The 23171-nt window shown below is 42.2% G+C and overlaps 1 protein-coding gene across 4 annotated transcripts in view; it reads left to right on the forward strand.

The window, feature by feature from the left end:
* Positions 1-23171, forward strand: part of ARL15 (ADP ribosylation factor like GTPase 15) — a 411563-nt gene that overhangs the window by 133242 nt on the left and 255150 nt on the right. For all 4 annotated transcript variants that reach the window (XR_007154120.1, XR_007154119.1, XM_047867797.1 and 1 more), the window contains exon 2: positions 11917-12061. Coding sequence is in view for 2 of the 4 variants with exons in the window: in XM_047867797.1 (XP_047723753.1) it covers positions 11917-12061 (145 nt within the window). In the remaining 2 variants the exon portion in view is untranslated. The remainder of the gene's footprint in view (positions 1-11916; positions 12062-23171) is intronic.

The raw sequence follows: 23171 nt of genomic DNA on the forward strand, positions 1-23171 counted from the left end.
AAGTCTGCTGTCTGTTGGGCCAAAGGACAAAATTGTGGTTGGTATTGGTTTTGGCTGCCCTACAAATGAATGCTTTATTTGTAATCCCACAGGAGCTTGGTGTCAGGGCTCCCTCCTTTCATTGCTGAAGGTAGGGGACAGCCATTTTTGTTCTCCACTCCCTAGCAGCCAGGACCCCAGCATGATGCCAAGGTTCGTTTGGTGGGATGCTCCAGCCTGATGCTCAGGGACACCTGGCTGGGGCAGTCAGAGGTCATTCCCAACAGCAGTGGATGCAGGGTGCCAGGCAGCTGGTACAGGGGCGACTCCTAAAGTAGCAGCTGCTGCCATGTCACTGCCATGGGCTGCCTGGGTTCTTCCTGTTCTTCAGCTTCTTGTCCATTCTGTGAATTATCATTATCCTTCTGTTTACCACCAGAATCCTGTCTGGTACAAAAGAAAAAGGACACTCCTTTCAAAAAACACTTAGGATGTTCAATTATCCTATTTTCTGGGTAGCTTGAGACCTCCTTTGATGGGAGTTGGTGCCTTCCTTGGCCAAAGAAAGTGATTGACCAGACTTCATTTGGTAAGACTCCAGATAAATCTGTCAGGCCCGTGAATCCCTCTGAGATCTTCAGCATTCTGTTTAAATGGGACCTGTATTGTCTATATAATATATATGGGGACATAATTTAAGGCATTCACACCTATATTCCAGGGAATAAAACGGAGCAAATAATAAATCAAAATGTTTCTAGCACAAATTAAGTCCATGTGCTGCTTCTAATATTCTGAGGGAACGGAAGATTACTTTTGTTGGTACTTCATTTTTGATCAGTGATTTGCGGGTGCTGAAGGAAATCTGGTGATATCTTCAATGACCTCAAGTAGAGCTGCCTTAATTTGTGTTGAGCATTTGTGAAGTTTGACAGTAGTCGCAAAGTGCCTCTTTAATAAAACACACCTTTAAATAACTCTCAGATTAATTCCAGCTCCTAAGGTGAGAAGATGGCTTGAACTACCGCTGCTGCCAGCTCAGCTGTAGATCTGAGCTCCCCAGCTGTGCCCTCCCCTCTCCCCACCTGCTCAGACTCTGCAGTCAGAATCTGTCTGACACGTGTGTTGATGTGCGAGGCGAGATCGCATCTCGTTCACTGTATTGGCTCCTCAGCGCTAGACCATAGTAAACATTCGTCTCTGTCAGCAGTTAACAGCAACGTGATTTGAGGACATGCAGGGTTTACAGACCCTCTTCTGCCTATTATGCTTTTGTCTAGGTCTGCATAGACATAGGAGATTGACATTCAGAGAATTGGTCTAGCTCTTAAGATACACCAGTAATGTTTAAAAGCTGTTTTATAGGAGTTTCCTCCTCTCAGGTAACAAAAACAAAAAACAAAACAAAAAAACAGTGATGGTCTCATTCTGCCTTATATCACAGTCCCTTTTAATAGCTGTTACTATAGCAAACCAAAGGACTGTCTACTGGTCCTTAGTCACCATTGGTATTTGGTATATCATATCAGAACTTTGACCAAATGGGTACTAAAATAAATCCAGACCCTGAATTACCTTTACTCTGTGAAGGATCCTGATTGGTCAGAAAAATCAGTTCCTTTTAGGAAAACCTTCCTCGAAGTGAAAAATCTAATAAGTCATGATGGCAATACCTGTTGACTGAGCACTGTTCTGAGCATGTGGGGTATGGTACCTCATTGACCACTCCCAAGAATCTGTGAGATGATCCTCACTCTCTAGATTAGGAAACAGAGATCAGTGAAGTAACTTCTCCAAATCCCAGTGGAGCTCAGTTTTAGGCTTGTCTGACCTCGCACTTAATAAAGCCATGAGGACTTAAGTGGGGATCTCATCTTACCACATGGTGGATGCGGTCTCAGCCATTCAAGTTCCAAAGTGGAATTAGAAGTGGTGCCTATATTCAGGTACTCGATGTCCTAGTGGGGGAAGCTGGACTAGAAATCAACTTCAAAGAATGGTAAGTGTTAGGATGGTAGAATAGAAAAGGCACTAAGGTAGTTAAAGAAGGTCATCTGAATCAGACTGAGGGCACAGAGGTCTTTCGGAAGAAATTATTATCGAGCTGAATTTTGCAGGGTGACTAGGAGCCAGCTAGAGGGAGATAGTGGAGAATGATGTGTAGGCAGAGGGTCAACTCCTTGGCCTTGGAGCACGAAACAGACTGGAACGGGACCTGTGCACATAGGTCTGTAGGACTGGCATGGAGGTCACGTATATGGTTGAAAAATAGCCCGTATGTATTATAAACTTACAATTTTAAGTTTTGTGCATCGAACCCTGGTTTAGGTGCCTTACAAACATTACAACCGTTATCTCTTGTAATCGTTTTAACAGCCATTAGAGATCGCAAATGAAGGCAAAGTCCACATCATAAAGACCCTATCTGCTTCAATAAGGAACTTGGACTTTATCCTGACAGCTCTAGGTGGTCTTGGAAAGATTTGAAATCACGGGAACGACTCGATGTGTTTAGGAAAGATCTTTGTTAACATTTTGGAGATTTAATCGGAGTCTGGTAAACCTGAGGTTAGGAGAACAGACTGTGTTGTCTAGGAGATAGTAGTGATGTTTTGAACAAAGGCTTGAGGGCCAGGGGGCTACAGGGAGAGGGCAGAGACCGAGTGGGGAGTGGGACAGATGAGCAGAGATTGGTGACTGATGGGATATGTAGGCCTGAGGTCCATCTTCATGGAACCTAAAGATTACTAAGTAAAGGAATCCTCTGTTGTTGCCCAAAATACGGGAATAAGATGTCCACTGTCAGGGGCTACTAGAAAACCCACTTGCTTTTGGTTTGTTTTGCTTCTCATCTGTTATAAGGCTCCCCGGCTCCAGTTCTAAAAGCACCAAGAGCAGAGATAATTTGCTTTGTTGGGATCTTTCCCGGGGATTTTCAGAGGATGGTTAAACCCACATGAAGGTCTACCTAGGGAGCCTAGCTCTTTCTAAATGTTTTCATTCCCTGACTCTTCCTAAGTGTACAGAGGATAGAAAAATACCCTTGGTAAGGAATATTATATATTTTTATGCCCCACTTTGCATCTAGAAATGTTGTATTCAGATAGTGACCAAAAATGAGGTTTGATACAAAATGTATTAATCTGTTTAATTTTCTGCTGAATTTTGTGTTTCTTCACTCTTTAAAAAAAAAAAGTTTCTGTATTTTTGAGAGAGAGAATGAGCAGGGGAGGGGCAGAGAGAGAAGCAGGGACAGAGGATGTGAAGCAGGCTCCACACTGACAACAGCCTGTTGCAGGGCTCGAACTCATGAACCATGAGATCGTGACCTGAACCCGAGTCGGACACTTAACTGACTAAGCCACCCAGGCGCCCCTTTCTTTGTTCTTTAGGACTGAAAAATACATGGTCTGAAACTGACCCAGGTTAAGCCCTAATTAGGGTATGTTTGTGAATATTGCATAGAAAGCTTGGGTCTCCTTACCCAAAGTCATGCCTGGGAAATTTACTTCTGGTTTTATTGTATAGTTATGTTATTTTAAAAAATTGATACTTAAAAATGAGATATTTCTTGTAGCCATTATAAGAGAAGAATTACATAGTAAAAATAAGAGCCTTATCTTCTACTTAGCTACCTTTTTGAGTTTTAGTTTAAGGAAAAAAAAAAATCTTGATCTATTTTCAATATGAGAAGTCCTGAAATTTTAGAGAACTAGGAACATAGGAGAATCTTGAATTATAGTCTTTCAATCTAATTATCAGATACATGCCCTAACTTGGAAAACCCTACTTCTGGTTCGTCTTGAGATGCTCTTAGCAGGACTTGTGAGTCCCGCTGATCTAGGAGGACTGATGCACAGGCGGGGAGCCACGTGGGCCCCTGGTCTGGCTGAGCACAGCAGCAACTCTCTTCCATTCAGGGTCTCCGATGTCTGCTCCTCTGCAAAGCCGCGAAGCCAGTGTCTGTAGCTGCTAAGCATGAAATCCCCTGCTTCTGTTTGTTTCTTTTGTTGCCACGAGTTAATAGGGACAGAGACAGGAGACAGACCAGAACAAAGCAGAAATAATGGAGTATTTCACCCCAAAAAGGAATGTGGATTGAGAAATACAAAGGGGAAGGCAAAGACAGACTTCGTGTCCCGAGGCAGTGTGATGTATTGGCCAGAAGCCTCAGCCCTGGGACAGTTCTGGGCCAAAGCCTTCATCAGTGAGCCCGGAGCAGCCCACATGGCCGAAAGGTTTGACCCATCTTCTGTAAAAACAATTTATTGTTTTTCCCACTAGGGTCTTAAAGGGCCACAGGATTTTTCACCTCGAAAAGTGGATTGCTCTTGTGACGTGGCGAAGAGTCTTCTCCTGGGATCTGCCTGGTGATCAAGGGCTTCTTCTATTGCTATAGGTGCCTTGTGAATTTACATTTTTTTCACTTGTTTGCAAGGACCACTAGTTACTCCAAGACATTGCAGCATATTTGAAACTCATTTTTCTTGCAAGTAGAAGGAAAGGATTAGCCAAGAGATTGCATGTTACGGTTTATCTCCTTCACGTGTATTTCTACGCATTCCAGGTTATTCGTGTATTTTTCTCCATACTCTCCCCCAGTACAGTTGATTTATTTTTAGTATTTGCTTATGTATTTACTTTATTGAGGTATAGTTGACATACACATATATTTTAAGGGGGAAAATTGGGGACTGTTATTTAGAGATTTTCTCCACCACCCCCCCCTTGCTACCGTGCTTAGAATCAGAAATCTCTGCGGCAGCGTGGGCTTCTCTTAATAGACAAGCTTTGTCCTTGCCAGAGGACAAAAAATGGTTAAGTGAAAGAGGCCGACAGCAGGAGAGAGAAGCCAGCAACTCTTCAGGGTCCCCTCGCCTCCCTCCCAGCCGGTCCCTTCTCCGCCTGCCCTCCTCCCTAAGTCAGCCGTGCAGGAAGCAGGTCCCCCCGGCTCCACTGGGAGGAAGATGCAGGCCCTTGAGCAATAAACTTGACAGTGCAAGGAAAGCAGTGTCAAGGCTTGCATCGTCCCCTTCCTCTGCCAGGGATCTGTTCTCTCACAGAGGCAAACTTCTTCAAAGTTCTCATCTCCTTGAAACCACCGAGACACCCCGTTTCTGGGGCCCTGATCCCTGACTCCGGACGTGGCACTGAGGCTGAGAGGACACGAGTAGGCATTCTGGAGCCATGCAGCCCTGGTGGGAGCTCCAGCTCGGTCGCTTGCTAGCTGTCGCAAGTTCACATCTCTGTGTTGCCCTCTACACAGGATGCGTGTAATGTCTTTTCCCTGTACGTGGCGCACACTCAGATGTCAGAGGCTTCCAAACCTGGCCACTCTGAGGCAAGTTACTTAATGTCTTTGGGCCTTGGTTTCCCCCATCTTAAAGGGGGAAGCGCTTTTCTCAACGGGTCGTTCAAGGAGTGAGTTAACACACACATATCACTTCTATCTGGTGCTATTAGTAGCATTTTGATTTGTTTTTAAGTTTTAGGGGTAGCCATCCTTCCTCGTGTGTTTTCCAGAAGTTTTAGATAGCTGCTATGCGTGTTATGACAAATTTTGGTTGTATTTTCCACAGACAGACCCACACTTGACTATTATGCACTTGGAAAATATTTTATTTTAACTCTTATATAATTTTAGATATTTAAACACTAAATATTTTGTTATTTGGACATGTTTAGTATTAGAAAACACTTCTAGAAATGGACTTCCTTTTAAAAACTTCTTTCATTGCAAGAGAGCGAGGGTCAGAATGTACAGGTGTCTCCTTTTGGTTTTAAAACCAAACTAAGAAATAAATCCACTTCAGGTTACAAGTGACTCATATCTTGCTTTTAGGTACCAACTAATGAGTGTTGTGTTCATATAAGAAGCATTTATGGAGCGCAGTGCCAGGCCCCACCCTAGGACTCCACCGAAAGACTTGGTTATTTGCTGTAGGAACTCTGGTTTTTGTTTGGTGAGACCCGTATTTAAATAAGGAGGAGATAGTGTGGGGTTCAGGCAGTGACTGCACGGCCCTGGGGGAAGTCCCCAAGCTGACTGAAGAAAATTTTCCAGCAACTGTACAGAGCTTCAATCAAATTGAAATCATGCTCAGAATAAAATCTTGTATTCATGATGAAAAACAGAGCATCAATTGAAACAAATGCCATGTTCCCAAAGGCTAGGGACTTAAGGACACGGGATGGTAGGAAATACTGGCAATGCAAGGGCCGGTGCCAGAGGGGGAGGATCTTGAGTAAGACTCTGTCCAGAATTGACATGTTGTAGGACAACTCTGCTTCTCTGCTTTCAGGCCTGGCCACCCTTGGTAGCTGTAAAATCCAACTTTTTGAATCAAGGATGAACAGGTCTTGGAGTCGATGTTTCAAATTCTATCATCTGCTTAATTCTTACTGTTAGGAAAACAAAACAAAACAACAACAAGAAAAACACCTGGCCTGATACTTCCATGCTAGAAGTGTGTGTCGTGAACCAAGGAGGGAAAGAAGGAATTAGCTCTCTGGGGTCACTAGAGAAGACTTTTCAGAGGAGTACCATCAGAGCAGTACCTTGACTAGTACCAAATTCCTAGGAATTTGCCAAGGAGAGGAGTGGAAAGAGCCTTTCTTCGGGGGGCACAGAACCGGAGCATGAGGGGGCTCAGACAGCTGGAGGAACCTAGTGAGTGAGTTGGAGGGTAGCTGGAGTCATGAAGGGGGGAGATGGAGAGGGACAGGAGATACACAGTTAAGTGCTTCATTAGTGCTTTATGGTGCCAATCTGTGGAGTAGTTATCCGCTAAGTACCTATTATGTACGGGGCTCTGCCAGACCTACCAAAACGTCTGACGCTGTCCCCAACAGAAACGGAGACATCTTAAGATCATCTTGCTGCCTTGGTGCTAGGCCACCTATCTGAAATACAAGCCCTCATTTAATCTTTGCAATTTAATCTTTGGCTTCCCACCTCCCCCCCCCCGCCCCCCGCAGTACAAGTCATCAGTCTCCTTTAAGCAAATATTGCTAAGGTTTTTGCTTATGCCTTTTAGTTAATCTGCCTTTCTGCTAAAGATTATATGATTATATGATTTGTCCAAAGTCTGCGACGTAGATATTACTGGTGATTCCGGACTTTGCCCTCTCTCAAGACCTTGGCACACTGTTTCCTCACGTGCGACATTGGTAGAAGCTTGTGGATTTATGCTAAGGGGAAACATCCTGCGTCCTGGCACAATCAGAGATACACTGGGTCCTTTTGAAAAGGAACGTGTCATAACAGACCCTGTGTGAGAAGACCTGTGAACTGAAGCAGTCTAGACAAGAGACCGTGACCTTGCTTGCACACGCCCCTCCCCCCCCCCCCCCCCCCCCATGGTTACAACGCAGACTTCTCCCTGCTGCAAGCAAGGGCCAAGGGTTGCGTGTCTTTAGTGTCTTGGGTTGGACTGGAAGGGGATGGAGCCCTCTGGAAGCTGCTGCGGCCTGGCCACGGGAAGTGCCAGTGTCTGGGCTGCATGGTGGGCTGCCAGGCCCTTGCCCGAGGAAACGACTGTCACCTAGGATGCCTTAGGGAAACGAGCCTCCTGATGAACAGTGATGTATCGCTCGGGTGCCTTTCTTGTAGCAAAATGCATTGAACTGATGCCTCCTAACGTCCTCCTGAAGAAAGGAAGTGGCAGATAGTGTTAAAACATTACTGGTTAATCACGAGGAAACTGAAGCATGGATAGGTTTATGGAGGCTGAACAGAGCCACACAATGCCTCACTGTCTGGCCTGGGAATGGGGCCTGAGTTTGCCGCTTGCTGTCAGGACTGCCGACGGCATTGTGTTTAGCATTGTACGGCAGTGAAAGGGGCTTACTCTTAACAATGCAAGAGCTGCTTTAGGAGACAGACACAATGAACTTGGGTACAGTATAGTCTAGAGGCCAAAATGAGTAATTTTAAGTAAATGGACTATGAGATCTGAAGCTTCATTAAGTTTTAAAATGAAAAACAAGTGAAAACTGTAGAGTTTTTAGGAACGGACTCAAAAAAACATGAACATTCTTTTCCCGTTTGAAATAGCATATTTTTAAGAGCCTTATTTTGTTGGCTCAAAATCTGACACTACTCCTGCCAAGCATAGGATTTATTTATTTCAAATAAATATTCAAAGGTTCTGTGATTTATTTCAAAGATTCTATCTTGTAATGATTGTCAGTCTAACCTTTGTGCCTTTTATGTTCCAAAATACCTGATTTCCATAGACTGTGGTTTTGTGTGTGTGGTGGAGGGAGGCTCCCCCCTTCCCCCCCCCCCCCATTTAGTTTGAGTTATTCCAGAACAGTTGAAAATACAGAGCCTGGAATTCAGGAAACAGATTTGGGGGAGAGGAGACATGTCATGTTAGGTGTCTTAACCATCACTGTGGAGAACCTAGAGGAGATGGAAAGATCTGTGTGAGTACAGTGTCACTGCTAAATTGCTTTTTATGCCAAAAGTGCCTTAGTGACCTAGAGAAAAATTAGCAGGTGATACAGACATTGAGTTTGGCTACAAACATTTTTACATTTTGGATTTTAAAAAGAGCATGAAGGTGAGGGTGCCTGGGGGGGCTTAGTCCGTTAAGTGTCTGACTCCGGCTCAGGTCATGCTCTCATAGTTTGTGAGTTCAAGCCCTGCGTCGGGCTCTGTGCTGACAGCTCAGAGTCTGGAGCCTGCTTCAGATTCTCCATCTCCCTCTCTCTCTGCCCCTCCCCTGCTCACACTCTGTCTCTCTGTCTCTGTCTCAAGAGTAAAGAAACATCAAAAACATAAAGGTGAAATTTTGGAACTTCTGGCCAAAGTATGTTGAGTAATACTAGCATTTGAATAACTTAAACAGAGCAAGATCGTGAGCCGTCACCTATAATTTTATTCTGTATTTAAGATTTGATTGTTTGGACCTGGAAAGTTGGTCCAGCCCCCCTCTAGAAGATGGCCCGAGAGAATTCTAGGAGAGAAGCTGAGCAAGAAAGCGGCAGTCTGGAGCAGGAATCGGGTCTCCTCTCTTTTCCTAGTGAAGATCAAAGCAGCCCAATAAGAGAAACCACAGTGTGACTGGTGGTGTTGTCTGACATAGTAAATAGCGGCTAGCCAGTGGTCCTCTTTGAGGGAATACGTAGATACATGCAAATACGTATCTGCCCCTTAGGAAAGTTCCCCGTGAGTCCAGGGCACTCACAGATAAAATTTGCAAAATGTCAGACGGTATCAGCCAGCCTTCGTACGCATCCAGGATGTGATGTGCTGGCATCTAGGGTGCTGTTTATAGTTGTGGTCATTAATCTTGTAAGAGGAAGACATAATGGAGCTCAAGTAATGCCAAGAACAGAACTAATGTGATGGAGCAGTAGGGATTGCTGTATGCCGGCAGACTGAAACAATTAGGGCTCCTCAGGCTTGAAAAGACAGGAAATATGATTAGAGTTTAATTTGTGAAGAATATGGATTAGATGATCTTAGAATTGTTTACCAGAAGTAGGGAGAACCTCTTAAGAGGCAAGGAAGAGTGTACTGGGGACAAAAAGAAGCTCTCTCATACTGGGAAAGTAGACCCTGTACAGTGCAATCACTCTTAAATTGGACTAACTTATGGCATTGAGGTAAAGTGAAAGGGTCAAGGGTTACTCTTAGTTTGATACTTTTTTTCTTGACATGTGAGGGGCCCCAAGAGAACATAGATCAAGCTTCCCATTAGCCTTTACATTTTCTTTTTTTTTCTTAGGTGAACTTTCAGTGTCATGGGTTTTTCCTTCAACATTTATTCGTTGAGGGTAGATTATGTGCCATGTCTTCCGCAAAGCCCTGGGGACACTGGGATGAAGATGGAGAGGTCTGGTTCCCACAGTTTGGTGATGAATAGGAAACTGTAATTGTGTGATGAATTGACAAACGTGTGTGAGAGCTTGACAGAAATGGCTCACATTCTCATAGAAACAGATCGGGTGCCCCTGGAGAAGGGGTGCTGAAGCTGAGACCTAAAAGCTGACAAGTCCACTGAGCTAAGATTTGGGGTAAGAGGGAACAGCATCTGGGAGTGCTTGGAGTTGCCAGAGGGTTGTCATGACTGGGGGCAAAGTGAGGGAGGAGTGGCTGGAGAGTGACCCGAAAAGAGGCTGGGGTGGGGGGGGCACGTGGGTGGAGCGGATTCTGGAAGACTTTGTAGGTCCTAAGTGTTTGGATCCTAGAATAGTTGGAAGTTACGGAAGGGGCTTAAGCAGATAAGATCAGATTTTGTTTTTATAAAAAAATCATCGTGGCTGCCTCATGGAGAATGGAGAGGGCAAGAATGAATATCCCAGGACTGGTGGGAGAATGTTGATATTGTCTAGGTGATGGTGGCTTGGACTGGAGAGCAGTGGGCATGTTCTAGAGCTCTTTCAGAGGAGTCATGGAGAGGATTTGTTGACTAACTGGATATGAGAAGTATGAGAGAGAAATAGTCAAATTGATCTTATGAGAGCCAATTAGGCCTCAGATTTTATCTGAATGAGAATTAGCACAGACTTTTCATAGGTCTTTTCTCTTGGGATCTCCAGATGATCTAGCAATCAATAGGTCTCCCTCCCCCACCTGTCCCTCATTTTCTCTCCTGAATTACTGAGGGTTCTACAAGTTGGCACATAATTGGCCCCTAATAAATGATTGTCAAGTAAGTAGAAAGATCATAAACTGCCTAATTTCCAGTCTCCCAAATCCCCCCTGCCTGTAACTCTTGGAGAGCAGACAGGTCTTGCCATGCACAAACTGTACAACTGTTCACAGTACCCTGAGGTCAGTTGACCTGAAACAGAATTTGGCACGGGTCAAGATGGCAGAGGTAGATACAGGGGCTCAATTTAATGATTTGTAAAAGCTTTTTATTTTTGAAATAATACCAGAGTTGTAAGACAAATACAGGGGCACCTGGGTGGCTCAGTCGGTTAAGCGTCCAATTTCAGCTCAGGTCACGGTCTCATAGTTGGTGAGTTCAGGCTCCACATCAGGCTCTGTGCTGACAGCTCAGAGCCTGGAGTCTGCTTCAGATTCTGTGTCTCCCTCTCTCTCTCTGCCCCTCCCCTGCTCACACTCTGTTTGTCTCTTGCTCAAAAATAAAGAAATATTAAAAAAAAATTAAAAGATGAATACAAGGAATTTTATTATGACTCTCTGCTTCTCTGGTCATTAACATCTTAACTGTGTTTGCTCTATCACACTCCTCACTGTATAGAGCTGACGATGGACATAGATTTAGAAATTCTTCTAACCAATTAATTAGACATCAAGACCCTTCATCTCTAAAATACTTCAGAATGTGTGTTCTCAGAACAAGGATTTTCCTTTTATCAGCATAGTACAACGATGAAATTCAGGAACCTAGACCCTCTGCAACCCTGTGTACAATTGTGCAGCCTCTAGTCAGCCCTCACCTCTTGTCCCAATGTCATTTCTGCCATTTTTCCTCCGCCTGTCCCAAGGGTCCAGGGTCCAGTCCGGAAGGCATTGCATTCGGTTACCCTGTCTCTAGTCTTCTCTAACCTAGAACAGTTCCTCAGCATTTCTTCAACTTGTAAGACCTTGAGATTTTAGAGAACAGGTCAGCCGTCTTGTGGAGTGCTCCTCAGCGTGGTTTTGTCTGAAGTTGTCTCATGCTTAGATTCAGGCTGTGCATTTTTGGTAGGAGAGCTGAGCGATGATGTCCTGCCCTTCGCAGGGTGCCAGTGACAGTAGGAGGGGAGCTGTGAAGTCCCTGTAGGTCTCATTCCTGGGAATGTTAGCTTTGAACACTTGGTTAAAAAGATGGTTTCTCCACCCTGAGGTTACCTTTGCTTCTTAAAACGAGTAGGTTATTTAATTACTTCTTAATACTTAGTCATTGCGAATGTTACTAAGCTTTGTGTCCAGTCTTACTTAAAAGAGCCACATTTCTCCCCCTCTCTTGGCAGTGTTTTAGAGCACTTTGCTGCAAGGGACCACCACCCGCACGACCTGAGTATGACCTGGTTTGCATAGGCCTCACAGGTTCTGGCAAGACCAGTCTGTTGTCAAAGCTCTGCAGTGAAAGTCCCGAGAACGTCGTGTTGACCACAGGTGGGTACTGTGCCCGAGTTCTGTCCCTTTCTCATCCCCCAAATGGTCTTGTGTTTTATGCTCTTTGTGGGACCCTTTATTTGTAGTTAAATGCGTCAGTCAGTTTATTTTTGGATGTTCCGTTTTTCAAAATAGAGTTGGGGGTGGTGAGTGGCATTAAATGGCTACACCCTGTATCTCTCTCGATAGATATTTCAATGCCACTGAACAAGTCAAACTCCGGAGAACATTAATACAAACTAATGCAGAAACCTGGAATTCTAGAACTGTAACAAAATGGCTTCATCTCGGCCTCACAGAGTACTAGTCCCCCTTGAAGAGTCACTCTGGCCTACTTGAGTCGGTCATAGACTCCCCGAACAGCGCAGCTGATGGAGTCTGAGTCTTCTTTCCTCATAGTTCTCATCTGGAGGGTAGTCAGCGCAGGAACCGTTGACCAGGTTATGTTGTTTCCAGACGTGGCCAAGAAGTCTGTCTGGGTAGTGGTTCTCAATCAGGCGGGACTTTGGGTTGTCACACCTAGGGGAGGGGGCCACTGTCTTCTGTCGGGTAGATGCCAGGGATGCCGCCAAATATCCCACAGTGTGTGAGACACGCCCCCACCATGAGGAAGAGGCATCGAGAGTACACTTAGTGGCTGGTTGGGTTTGGAAGGTGAGAGAAAAAAGCCAAAGACGACTCAGGTCCTGGTTGAGGTACTGGGCGAGTGATGGAATCATTAACTAGGGTTTCCTGACAAGTAGGAAAAATACTGATACCAAGAAGAGCCTTACATCAGTTTGGGTCACGTATGCCACCAAATAAGTTAGGTTTTTGGAGCTTTTCAGATTTTAGAATTATAGATGAGAAACTGTGGGCCTGTAAAGCAATAGAGACCTAGCTTGGTTAAAGGATGAAGAAAAGAGGAAGGGGTTTGTGATAATCGGTGAGATGACAGAGGGTGATTAGAGCTCAAGCACGGCCTTATGTGTGAAGCTGTTCCTATTTTCCTTTTCCCCAAGAGAGAACTGAGCACCCCCTTGTCCCCCACTGTGCATCGTCCATGTTTCTGTCACTTACTGCCTGCAACACTGCCATCTACACGTGTGTCTCCCCAGCCTGAGGTGTGAGCCCCTAAGGACAGTTAGAGCATCATATTTGGCTTTATACATGCCAAATGTGGTATAAGGTTTGGGCATAGCTCCAAGTGTTTATTGAGTGAATAAGAGACCATAGTAATTTGAATCTGTTTTTGCAGAAAGTATCCTATCTCTGTGAGCCTCATAATGGCCTTACATGGCAGGTAAGACTCTTTTTTCCAGACTCTGTCTTTAAATCATCTGAGGCTCAAAGGTATGGTGAGATGGCTATGGTCACACAGCTAGTGATAGAGGTAGAGTCCCAGTTCAAGGCTTCAAATGAAGTTGAGTCATCCCTAAGACTTAGGATTTGTGATGAGAGTAGTATTGGCTGATTGTTGGTAAAATTGTGGATATCTTTGGAGAAATGGGTTATGAAATTATGCAAACCTTATTAATTCAGTAATTCTTTTCAAGCAAAATAATTTCCCCTAAAATGTGAAAAAAGAAACACAAAGTGTACACTTACCAGAGGTATAAAATCAGAAATACTATTGTTAGAAAAGCAGTTTTGAATTATAATGTAAAAGAAAATACCTGTAAATATTACAATTGTAAATTGCAATAATTTTTCTATTTCTACTAGATTTTTAACATTTTCCTTTTATGGGGACCTTGTGTGCTAGTTGAGTTTTCTGATGTAGGAGATGTTGAGTTGGCTAACATTTTGGATATCAAGCTTCTATGAGTTGTCATTATCTTGAACCAGGCACAGTGACTTTTTGGAGACATTTTTGAAGGTCTCTGATTTCAAGAAGCTTACACCCAGGTTAGGAAGATAAGATTTCTAATGACAAACAGTTGATATTTACTGCGTATTTAAGACCATGTGATATGTGCTATGCTTGATGGTAAATATGAGAAAGCTAAAGGGTCATTTCTAATCTGAGGAGTCAAAGAAGGCATAGGGGATGTTACATTTGAGGACGGCCTCATGATGAATGATACCTGAGCAGAGAGAAATGGGGTGAGGAGAAGAAGGATAGGAAGCAAAGGATGTATTCAGAGAACAGTGATCTTCCTGGGTTGAGGCCAAGGACACAGGTGTAGGGTGCGTTGTGACCTGATGCTGGAGGAGCCTCTGAGAAAGACCTGTACCATGGAGAGCTGATCCAGTAGGGACCTCGATTGTGGGGATGGAGAGTTAGAGGCAGATGTGATTGATTTCTGTAAGAGCAGCTATCACTTCCGGTAATAGAGAGGGAAAGGAAGGAAGAGAAAAGAATTATGTGTGCCTTAAGTCTCTAGCCTAGTGATTGAGTGAATTGTAAAAAGTGGAGAAAACATGACAGGCAATTTTAAGATAAATGATGAGTTTGGCTTTGGACATGCTAATTTTGAGGCATTGGCAGTATTTTCAACAATGAGCCAAATGCCAGAAGATAAGCTGACTAGAGAGAGTTTGGATCTGGATTTGAGAGGCAACTGATCTGTGGGTTTGAAAAAGATTGTCGAGGGATGATGGGTGGTACAAGGCAGGAAGGTGCTAAGCACCAACTATGTATCATTCATTCTTTCCACATTTGTTGAATACCCATTACACGACTGCTACTGATTTAGGCACTGAGTATGCATTAGTCAACAGAACAGATCAACATTTCTACACTTTGAACTTACATTCTAACATCTGCACAAGACAGGGACTCTAAGCCAGGCAGTTCTATATGGTATCATATAGGCAAATAGGAACAAGAGGCCAAAAGAACTGGAGTTAAATAATCATCAGCCTCAAGTCCGAGAAAGGACTGTTGGGTGTGGCGATATTATGGTCATTAGTGAACACGTTCAGCAGAGTTAGAGTAGAAACCAGCCTGAGCTATGAGGGAGTGGTGAGCAGAGGAAATAACAATGTATAGACCTTGCTTTTCACTCCTTGGCCCCTTGTTAAGACTGCACATTGACCACCCTTTCAAGAAAGTAAACAGCAACAGAGAAAGCAGTGTCTGGGGAATTTGTTTTTTCAAGGAGAGATGCTGTGGACAGAGGTGCAACGGTAGAACAGAGAAGGAAAGAAGAAGATGCTCAACAGAAGGCAGTGACAGTAAGAATGAGTGAGGACTTCCAATTCTGTCAAGACAGAATAACTGGAATGGGTTTACCCTCCTACTTGAAGTACATGGGGGGAGAGGGTTGGAGGACAGACAAAATATGCAACAGATTTCAGGAGAGTGAACATCAAGCAACAAAAGATGGTCCTCCCTGAGAGATGAGAAACCAATGAGAAGAGCCCTGCATTTGCCCCAGCTTACTGCCTTGAGAGAGTTCCTAGGCCATGGCACACTTCCAGGAGGAACTGAGGTAGAGCTCAGTGGACTCCCTATGTTGACCTAGACCTAAGAGTTGGAGAGACCAAGGCAGCTAGGGTTCATGGGACATGGTAATGGAGAGGAAGAGAGAGAACCCTAGAGATCTACAGAGGGTCTGCCTTGAGTAACCAGGAATGTATTCAATGCAGACACATGAGGAAACTACCCAAGGCCAGGGAAAGGAACGCTTGAAAAGAGTAGAGAAAGATGGCTTGGTGTTCACACAGGGCTAAAAGTTATGGCTATTCTCACTAGCCAGACTGAAAACGTCATAATTCAAAAGGTACTGGGTAGAGTACCAGGAGACTCTTGCCTCAGGAATCAGCCCAAAACTGAGTGCTGCTCTAGACCCACCTAAGAAATCAAATGAAGACCAAAGGCTCAAGCAAACTGTTTGCTACTAACTTTAATGCATCCTAGAACAAAGCTGTATGGGATTTACAGAAACAGAATTACCCAGCACCTAAGATAAGATTTACAACGTTGGACACTCAATCAAATATTACCAGGCATGTAAAGAGGCAGGAAGACATGATTTATAATGAGAAGAAAAATCAATTGAATCTGACTCAGAACTGATAAAGGAATTAGCAAAGAAAACTTAAAACTGTTACTATAGCTGAATTCCATCTATTCATAGAGTTAAGTAGAGACATGGAAAATTATTAAAAGACCCATATAAACCATTGTAAAAAACCCATGTAAAGTGGTGAATACAACAGTATCTGAGATGACTATGCACCAGATAGGATTCGTGGCAGATTAGACATTGCAGAAGAGGAGAGTAAGAATTTTGAAGGCCATTAGTATTAGATACCATCCAAAGTGTTGAGAGAGGGAGGAGAAAATGGGAAATGCAAAGAGCAACACGAACTGTGGGACAGGTCCAAGTCCCCAAGCATGGGTCATTGAAGTGTGTGGACATAAAGGGTGGAAAAAGGGACAGAAAAAAATATGTGAAGCGATAATGTCTAAAACATATTTAAACTTGAAGAAATTTAACAACAAATCCAGGAAGCTTATTAAACCTCAAGAACAAGATATGAGCAAACTACACAAAGACATATGATAAAGTTGCTCGAAACCAGAGATAAAGTATGATGGTTAATTTTATATTGTCAACCTGCCTGGGCCACGGTGCCCGTGTATGTGGTCATATACAATCCTGGATGTTTGTGTTTTGGGATGAGATGAATATTTAAGTCAGTGGACTTTAAGTTAAGCAGACAGTCCTCTACAATGTGGGTGGGTCTCATCCAACCAGTTGAAGGCCTGAATTGAACAAAAGATGACCACTGCCCCACCCCCCAGCAATGAGGAAGTCTGTATCAAGTAGCCTTTGGACTTGACCTGAAGCATCAGCTGTCATCTGGTTCTCCAGGTTACCCTGCAGATACTGACTTGCCACCTTCCATAATTGAGTCAATTACTTAGAATATATCCTTCTGTATATACATAAATCTACTACTATTGGTCTGTTTCTCTAGAGAACTTTGAATTAAACAGAATATCATTTTAAAATGTGTGGGTTTTGCTTTGTGTGTGTGTGTGTGTGTGTGTGTGTGTGTGTGTGTGTGTGTGAGAGAGAGAGAGAGAGAGAGAGAGAGAGAGAGAGAGAGAGACAGCAAGTGGGAGAGGAGCAGAGATGGGGGGGGGGGAGAGAAGCCCAAGCAGCCTCCTCACCATTAGTGGTGGAGCCTAACACAGGGCTTGAACTCCTAAAACGTGAGATCATGACCTGAGCCAAAGCCAAGAGCCAGATGCTTAACCCACTGAGCCACCCAGGCGCCTCTAAAACAGAATACCTTAAAAGTAGATAATGGGTGTTATAGAGGAACAATGGTAAGAGTGACATCAGATTTCTACTGGAAACAAGGCAAGCAAGAAGACAGAGCAACATCATTAAAATACTAAAGGAAAAAAATTATCAACCTATACCCAGCAAAAATATCTTTGAAAAAGATAAAACATAAAAACGTCTTCATTGTACTTTTTTGTTATTACTTTTGTTACACTTTTTCCAGCGTTAAAAGAAGTATTAAAGGAAGTCCTTTAGACAGAAGAAAAATGAATCCAGATGGAAATCTGGATTTATACAAAGAAAGGGAAAGTACAGAAAATGGTGACCACGTGGGTAGTCATATAAAATTTAGTTCTTATTTAAATCCCTATAACATGGCACGTGGGTGGTTCAGTCGGTTGATCGTCCAACTCTTGATTTCAGCTCAGATCATGATCCCAGGGTCATGGGATCAAGCCCTGTGTGGGGCTCTATGCTGAGCATGGAAACTGCTTAAGTAAGGTTCATTCTCTCTTTCTCTCTCTCTCTCTCTCCTTCTCGCTCTCCCTCCACTGCTTGCAGGAGCTCGCTCTCTAAAAAAATAAACAGTATATCGAGTTTATAATGTGAAAAGTAAAATGCAGGAGAATAATGGCATAAAATTCATAGTGGAAAAGGGGAAGTAGACTTTCGTAAGGTTCTTTTATGTGAAGTGATTATAATAGCACTTGAAGGTAGACTGTGATAAAACATGTAGTATAAACCCTAACACAACCACTGAAATAACAGAGTGATAGCCAAGAAAGCAGCAGATGATATAAGATGGAATTAACAAAAATTAACAAACAAAAACAGAAAGAAAGGAACAAGATAGATGGAATAAATAGAAAACAAGTAGTAGGTGATATACTCAAACCTAACCATCAGTAAGCAAATTAAATAGTTGAGACTCAATTAAGGGAATGAAATCGATATTAGATAAAATAACAAAAAGCAGGACCCAACTATATAAGACTTGAAACAAATCTTAAATATAAAGACACAAATAGATTGGGAAAAAAAGGTATCGTGCTAACAGGAGTCAAAGTTGGAGTGGCTGTGTTATCAGAAGAGGTAGATTTTATAGCAAAGAATAATGCTGGGGATAAAGAAGTTTATTTTATAATGGGATCTTTTAATCAACAGAATATAAGAGTACTAAACATTTATAGAACTTTTAAACTGTTTTAAAATATACAAAAACTGATGGAGCCCTAAAAGGGAAATAGCCAAACCCACATGTCAGATGTTAATACTTTTTTTTTTTTAAAGCTTATTTAAGATCCCAGCATGAGTGGGGGATAGTCAGAGAGAGAAGAAAGAATCCCAAGCAGGCTGTAAACTGCCAGCTCCGAGCCCCAGCACGGAACCTGAGGAGGTGTTCAAACTCATGAACTGCGAGATCATGACCTGACTTGAAATTCAGAATTGGTCGCTTAACTGACTGAGCCACCCAGGCGTCCCAGCAGTTGTCATTTTTAATGGTGGAAGAATTCTTTCCTCCTCAGATCAAGAATAAGAACACATGGGTCTCTGTTCTCAACACTTCTATTCAATATTGTAGTAGAGATTCTAACCAGGGCATTAGGCAAGAAAAAGAAAAGGCTTCCAGATTGGAAAGAAGTAAAACTATCTTTATTTGCAAATGACATAATCATCTGTGTAGAAAATTCGATAGAATGTATAACTTTATATCAATATATTAGATGGCTGATGCGAATTAGAGCTGGTAATTTGGGAGATCTAAAAACTTGGAGGATAGTCTTGGAGAGAATGGCGAATTCCATTTGGAACGTTTGGAGAATGTTGTCCATAACAATAGAAGTGGGAAGAGTATGGTGGATAAATGTTAGGCAAGTGTTGAATTCATTCAGATAGATGACCACACTCCCTGAAAATTGATAAATGGAAATGTAGAGGTCCCAGGTATAAGCAGATGCCACAACTTCAGGTGGAAAATTATTAAGAGGTGACTATGGTGAAATGGTCCAAAAGCATTGTAAAGAATGCACACTTGTCCTGAGTAGCACTGTTATGGAAAGGAAAAGTTTTGTTGGCTAGTATAAGGAGGATGAGAAAACGTGCAAGAAAATGTTGTTGGAGCTTAGAGAAGACTTTTCTTAACAAAGCTGAGGTTCCATATAACTCAGTGAAAGGACTCCATGATGATGAAGGAGGGGCTGTGTTGGGAATGAGAGGCATGAAGTAAGGGATATAAGAGGGAAGGGGTAGATGCTTATGGTTGACTCTGTGTGTTCACTATAGCTAATGAAGGTGGGTAAGAGGTTAGAGAAACAAATTGGTGATGACAGAGGAAGGGGAGAAGAAAGGCAGCTGAGGAGAGCCAAGCAGGCTGATTTGAAGTTATCCATGGACCCACAAAACCTAGCCCCTTCTGGAGTTCCAGATAGGCAAGGCTGGTGTGTACAATTGTACTTCCTGGTTCTTTTTGTTGTTTAGAGCAGGGGTGTATGTATGTATGTAATCGAAGAAGAACAAAGGAGATGGAAGGAAGGTCCTAAAATAAATGACAAAGCCTAACACCGAGAAAAGATAACTAGGAGAAAAAATAAGCAAGTCAGAAAGCCACACATACTTGTGGAAGATAAGAGAATAGCTGCTGGAAACCTTTGGAATCACTGGGAAACTAAACAAGACAAATGTAAGAAGAAAACAATAGTGTTGAGAAATATTTGTAACAGGTATTACAGAGTTTATGGCTGTCCCATTTAGAGAATTCAATCACATTTACACATACTACCTAGAATCCAATCGATACATTGAACATAGTCCATAAAGAGATGATTCATGAAAAGAGTGACAAATAAATGGGAAAGGTTCAACTTTGCCAGAAGTTAAACTTTACTAGAGAATCAGAAACATGTTAACCTTATCCTTAAATTTACCAAAATTGTTTATGCTAAGACCCAATGTTTGATAAGATTGTGGTAGCATGCATTACTGGTGGCATGAATGACATTGTTCCTTTTCTTGAAAAGCAGTTATTCACATAAGTCAAAGGTTACCAAAATATTCACATCTTTTGACCTAGTAACTGTACCACCGAGGATTTAAGCACATAATTCCAAAGAAACTATATGCGTAACATCCTTGTAACGCTTGTGTAACTTAAAACGTTTAAAATAATTTAAACGTCCTATAGCCATTGAGTTTATTAAATTACAGTTGCTCAATTGAAAAGATGATAAATTGGAAAAATAGTCTTCTGTTGAGGAAAATTAATATTTATTAAAGAAAAAAACAACAACTATAGGGGCGCCTGGGTAGCTCGGTCAGTTAAGTATCTGACTTCAGCTCAGGTCGTGATCTCTTGGTTCATGGGTTTGAGCCCCACGTGGTGCTCTGTGCTGACAGCCCACAGCCTGAAGCCTGCTTCGGATTCTGTGTATGTCTCTCTCTGCCCCTCCTCCACTCACGCTGTCTCACAAACTAAATATTTAACAGTAAATAAGAATAAAAAATAAACTGTGCTTTGAATGAAAAATGGGAAAAGAACATGTAAAAATAAGCGTGCTTTGATATGGCTGAGTTATATGTGAAATTTTGTTCTTAAAATTGTTTCTTTATAATGTTTTGATATCAAGCCAATTAACAGTAAAACAGTTATTGGAAGAGTGGGGAACAACTGAAAAGAGAATCTACCTTGAGAATTTGTTTCTTAAAAGCATCACAAGAAAGGTATGTGTATCCAGTTTTAGCAAGACAAGAATGTCTGCCTTTTCAGAAGAAAGGGAGTCCAAACTTTATTGGATTGTTAACTTCAGCAATCTTTTACCTTTGACATAATTTTTAGAAGAAATTTAAATTGTCAAAACTTAAAGGGCCAAGAAGTCCTCCAGAGAGTGGGTCCTGTGGATAAAGAAAGAAAAATTGGAAGGCTTGCACCTTGGTAGAGAAACAAAAGTGAAATATGTCCCAAGTGAATTCCTTGACTGGAGAGGCACAAGGAATTTGTTGATAAAAGGATTGTTAACCTATAGATTATACAAATGCTCACTTCTTTTTTTTTTTTTTTTCTTCTTAAACTAGAAGGATGGAGTCTAAAGGCTTAGGTTAATATTTTGATGTAACCTGGAGAAAATTCAACACTTGGAATTGAAAAAGGGGGAAGATCTCTTTTAAGGATATTTATTACTTCACTTGGAAAGTAGTCAAATGGTATGCCATTCAGTTAAAATAGAAAATGATCATGCTAATTTGAAAGAAATACAGAAAACGTTCATGAAGATTTGAATGAGTTATTTTAGAAACTTTAGTATTCACTTGCATATGTGTTAAGTCAACAAGAGAAGTTAAAAAGTCCAATTTTGGTATCTGCCAAAGGATTGTTTTGTAAATGCCCGTGGATTAAATTTGCTTTTAGGATATTGAAATCATATTTAGGAGAATTTCACTAGAGTAAACCAGAATTGTCCAAACATCACAAAATTACGATGGCATAAATCATGCCCTGGGTCTAGGTTAAGGCCACCAGATTTTCCTTCAGCAATTGTTAAAGTGACCCAGGGAATTCAGAAGTACGCACAGAGTATCTGTGTACATGTGTACGGACTTGAGTGTTAGGGGGGTTGGGGAGAGGTTGGTCTGTAGGTCCAAGTAAGATACTCAAGTGTTCCACACCACGAATAAAAATAGACCAGCCTCACTCCCAAAACTAATTTTGTTACAATTCCAGGAATGCTTTCCCTGCATAAAAAAAAAAAAAAAGTTCACATCCATCTCCCTTGTATCACGGGTTTTGCTTAATTTAAGGGCTAAAAGACAAAAACTGAAAGCCTATGCAAACAATTATTTCCCCAAAGAGTGACTAAGTCATATATTTATTAAAATTTGTGGGGTTAAATCTTAGGGGAGGTTTCAGTCTTACTAATGGAGCTTAGATCAGCCAGGAAAAAATGATCGTGTAACTTAGGCTTCAGCCATCATCTTGTTTGAATGGGGTCTGGGGACACCTACCCATGAGGCCTTCAGCCAAATACGAGAGGCCATTGATGATGGACTCCGTTGTTACTGTTATTTCCTCTTTCTTGTTTAATATAAATAATAAAATCCTAATGCTAGAAGAAACTTTAAGGAGCTAAGCTAATCCACACTCATTTTGCAGATGAGCGATTCAAGGTCAAGAAAAAAGTGGCTGGTGAGTCTAAGAGCTGTGGCTAGTACCTCTAGGACAGTGCTCTTATCCCATCAGCACACTGGCTACCTGTGGAGAGCATCAGGATGCCTACTTTGAGGAGAAATAACGGCGATCCAGCCCCGAGTCCTGGCTGAGTCAGTTGGACCTTTTCTCTCCCCTCATAAGTTCCTGGTTTTACTAATAATGCCCATAAAAAAACTACTTTTGAACTCATGGCTATTTTTATTCCGCAAATAAAGCAATGTAGTATGGAACTGAGAACACTTACTTATATATTGCATTATTTATAAATAGGCAAAATAGTGGGTTTATTGGGCAAGTGTATGTTTTTACAATTGGCTTCACCTGTATTTAGTTCAAAATTGGACAGAATACTGTGACTTGATCAAGATGTTGGTATACAGAGGAGGTATAGAGCTTTGGTGACAAGGCCTATGTTGAAGTTTTGAATATGGCACATAGTACTCTTGGCCACCTAACACTTGGCTCACTTTCCTCTTGGGATAGTAGTACTGATACTAGGATTGTTGTGACAGTTAAACTGGGAAATACGTATAAACCCTTAGTATAGATCTTTAAAGAAATATTGAGATCCTCTTATGTGCCTATCACTGGCATACAGGGTATATTATGCACTATTTATTTATCATGGATTCTAGCCGTCTAACTGGGGAATAGACCTAAAACAAACTGATAAGTAACTATAACT

Source organism: Prionailurus viverrinus, chromosome A1, assembly GCF_022837055.1.
Source record: "Prionailurus viverrinus isolate Anna chromosome A1, UM_Priviv_1.0, whole genome shotgun sequence".
NCBI classification, from domain to species: Eukaryota; Metazoa; Chordata; class Mammalia; order Carnivora; family Felidae; genus Prionailurus; species Prionailurus viverrinus.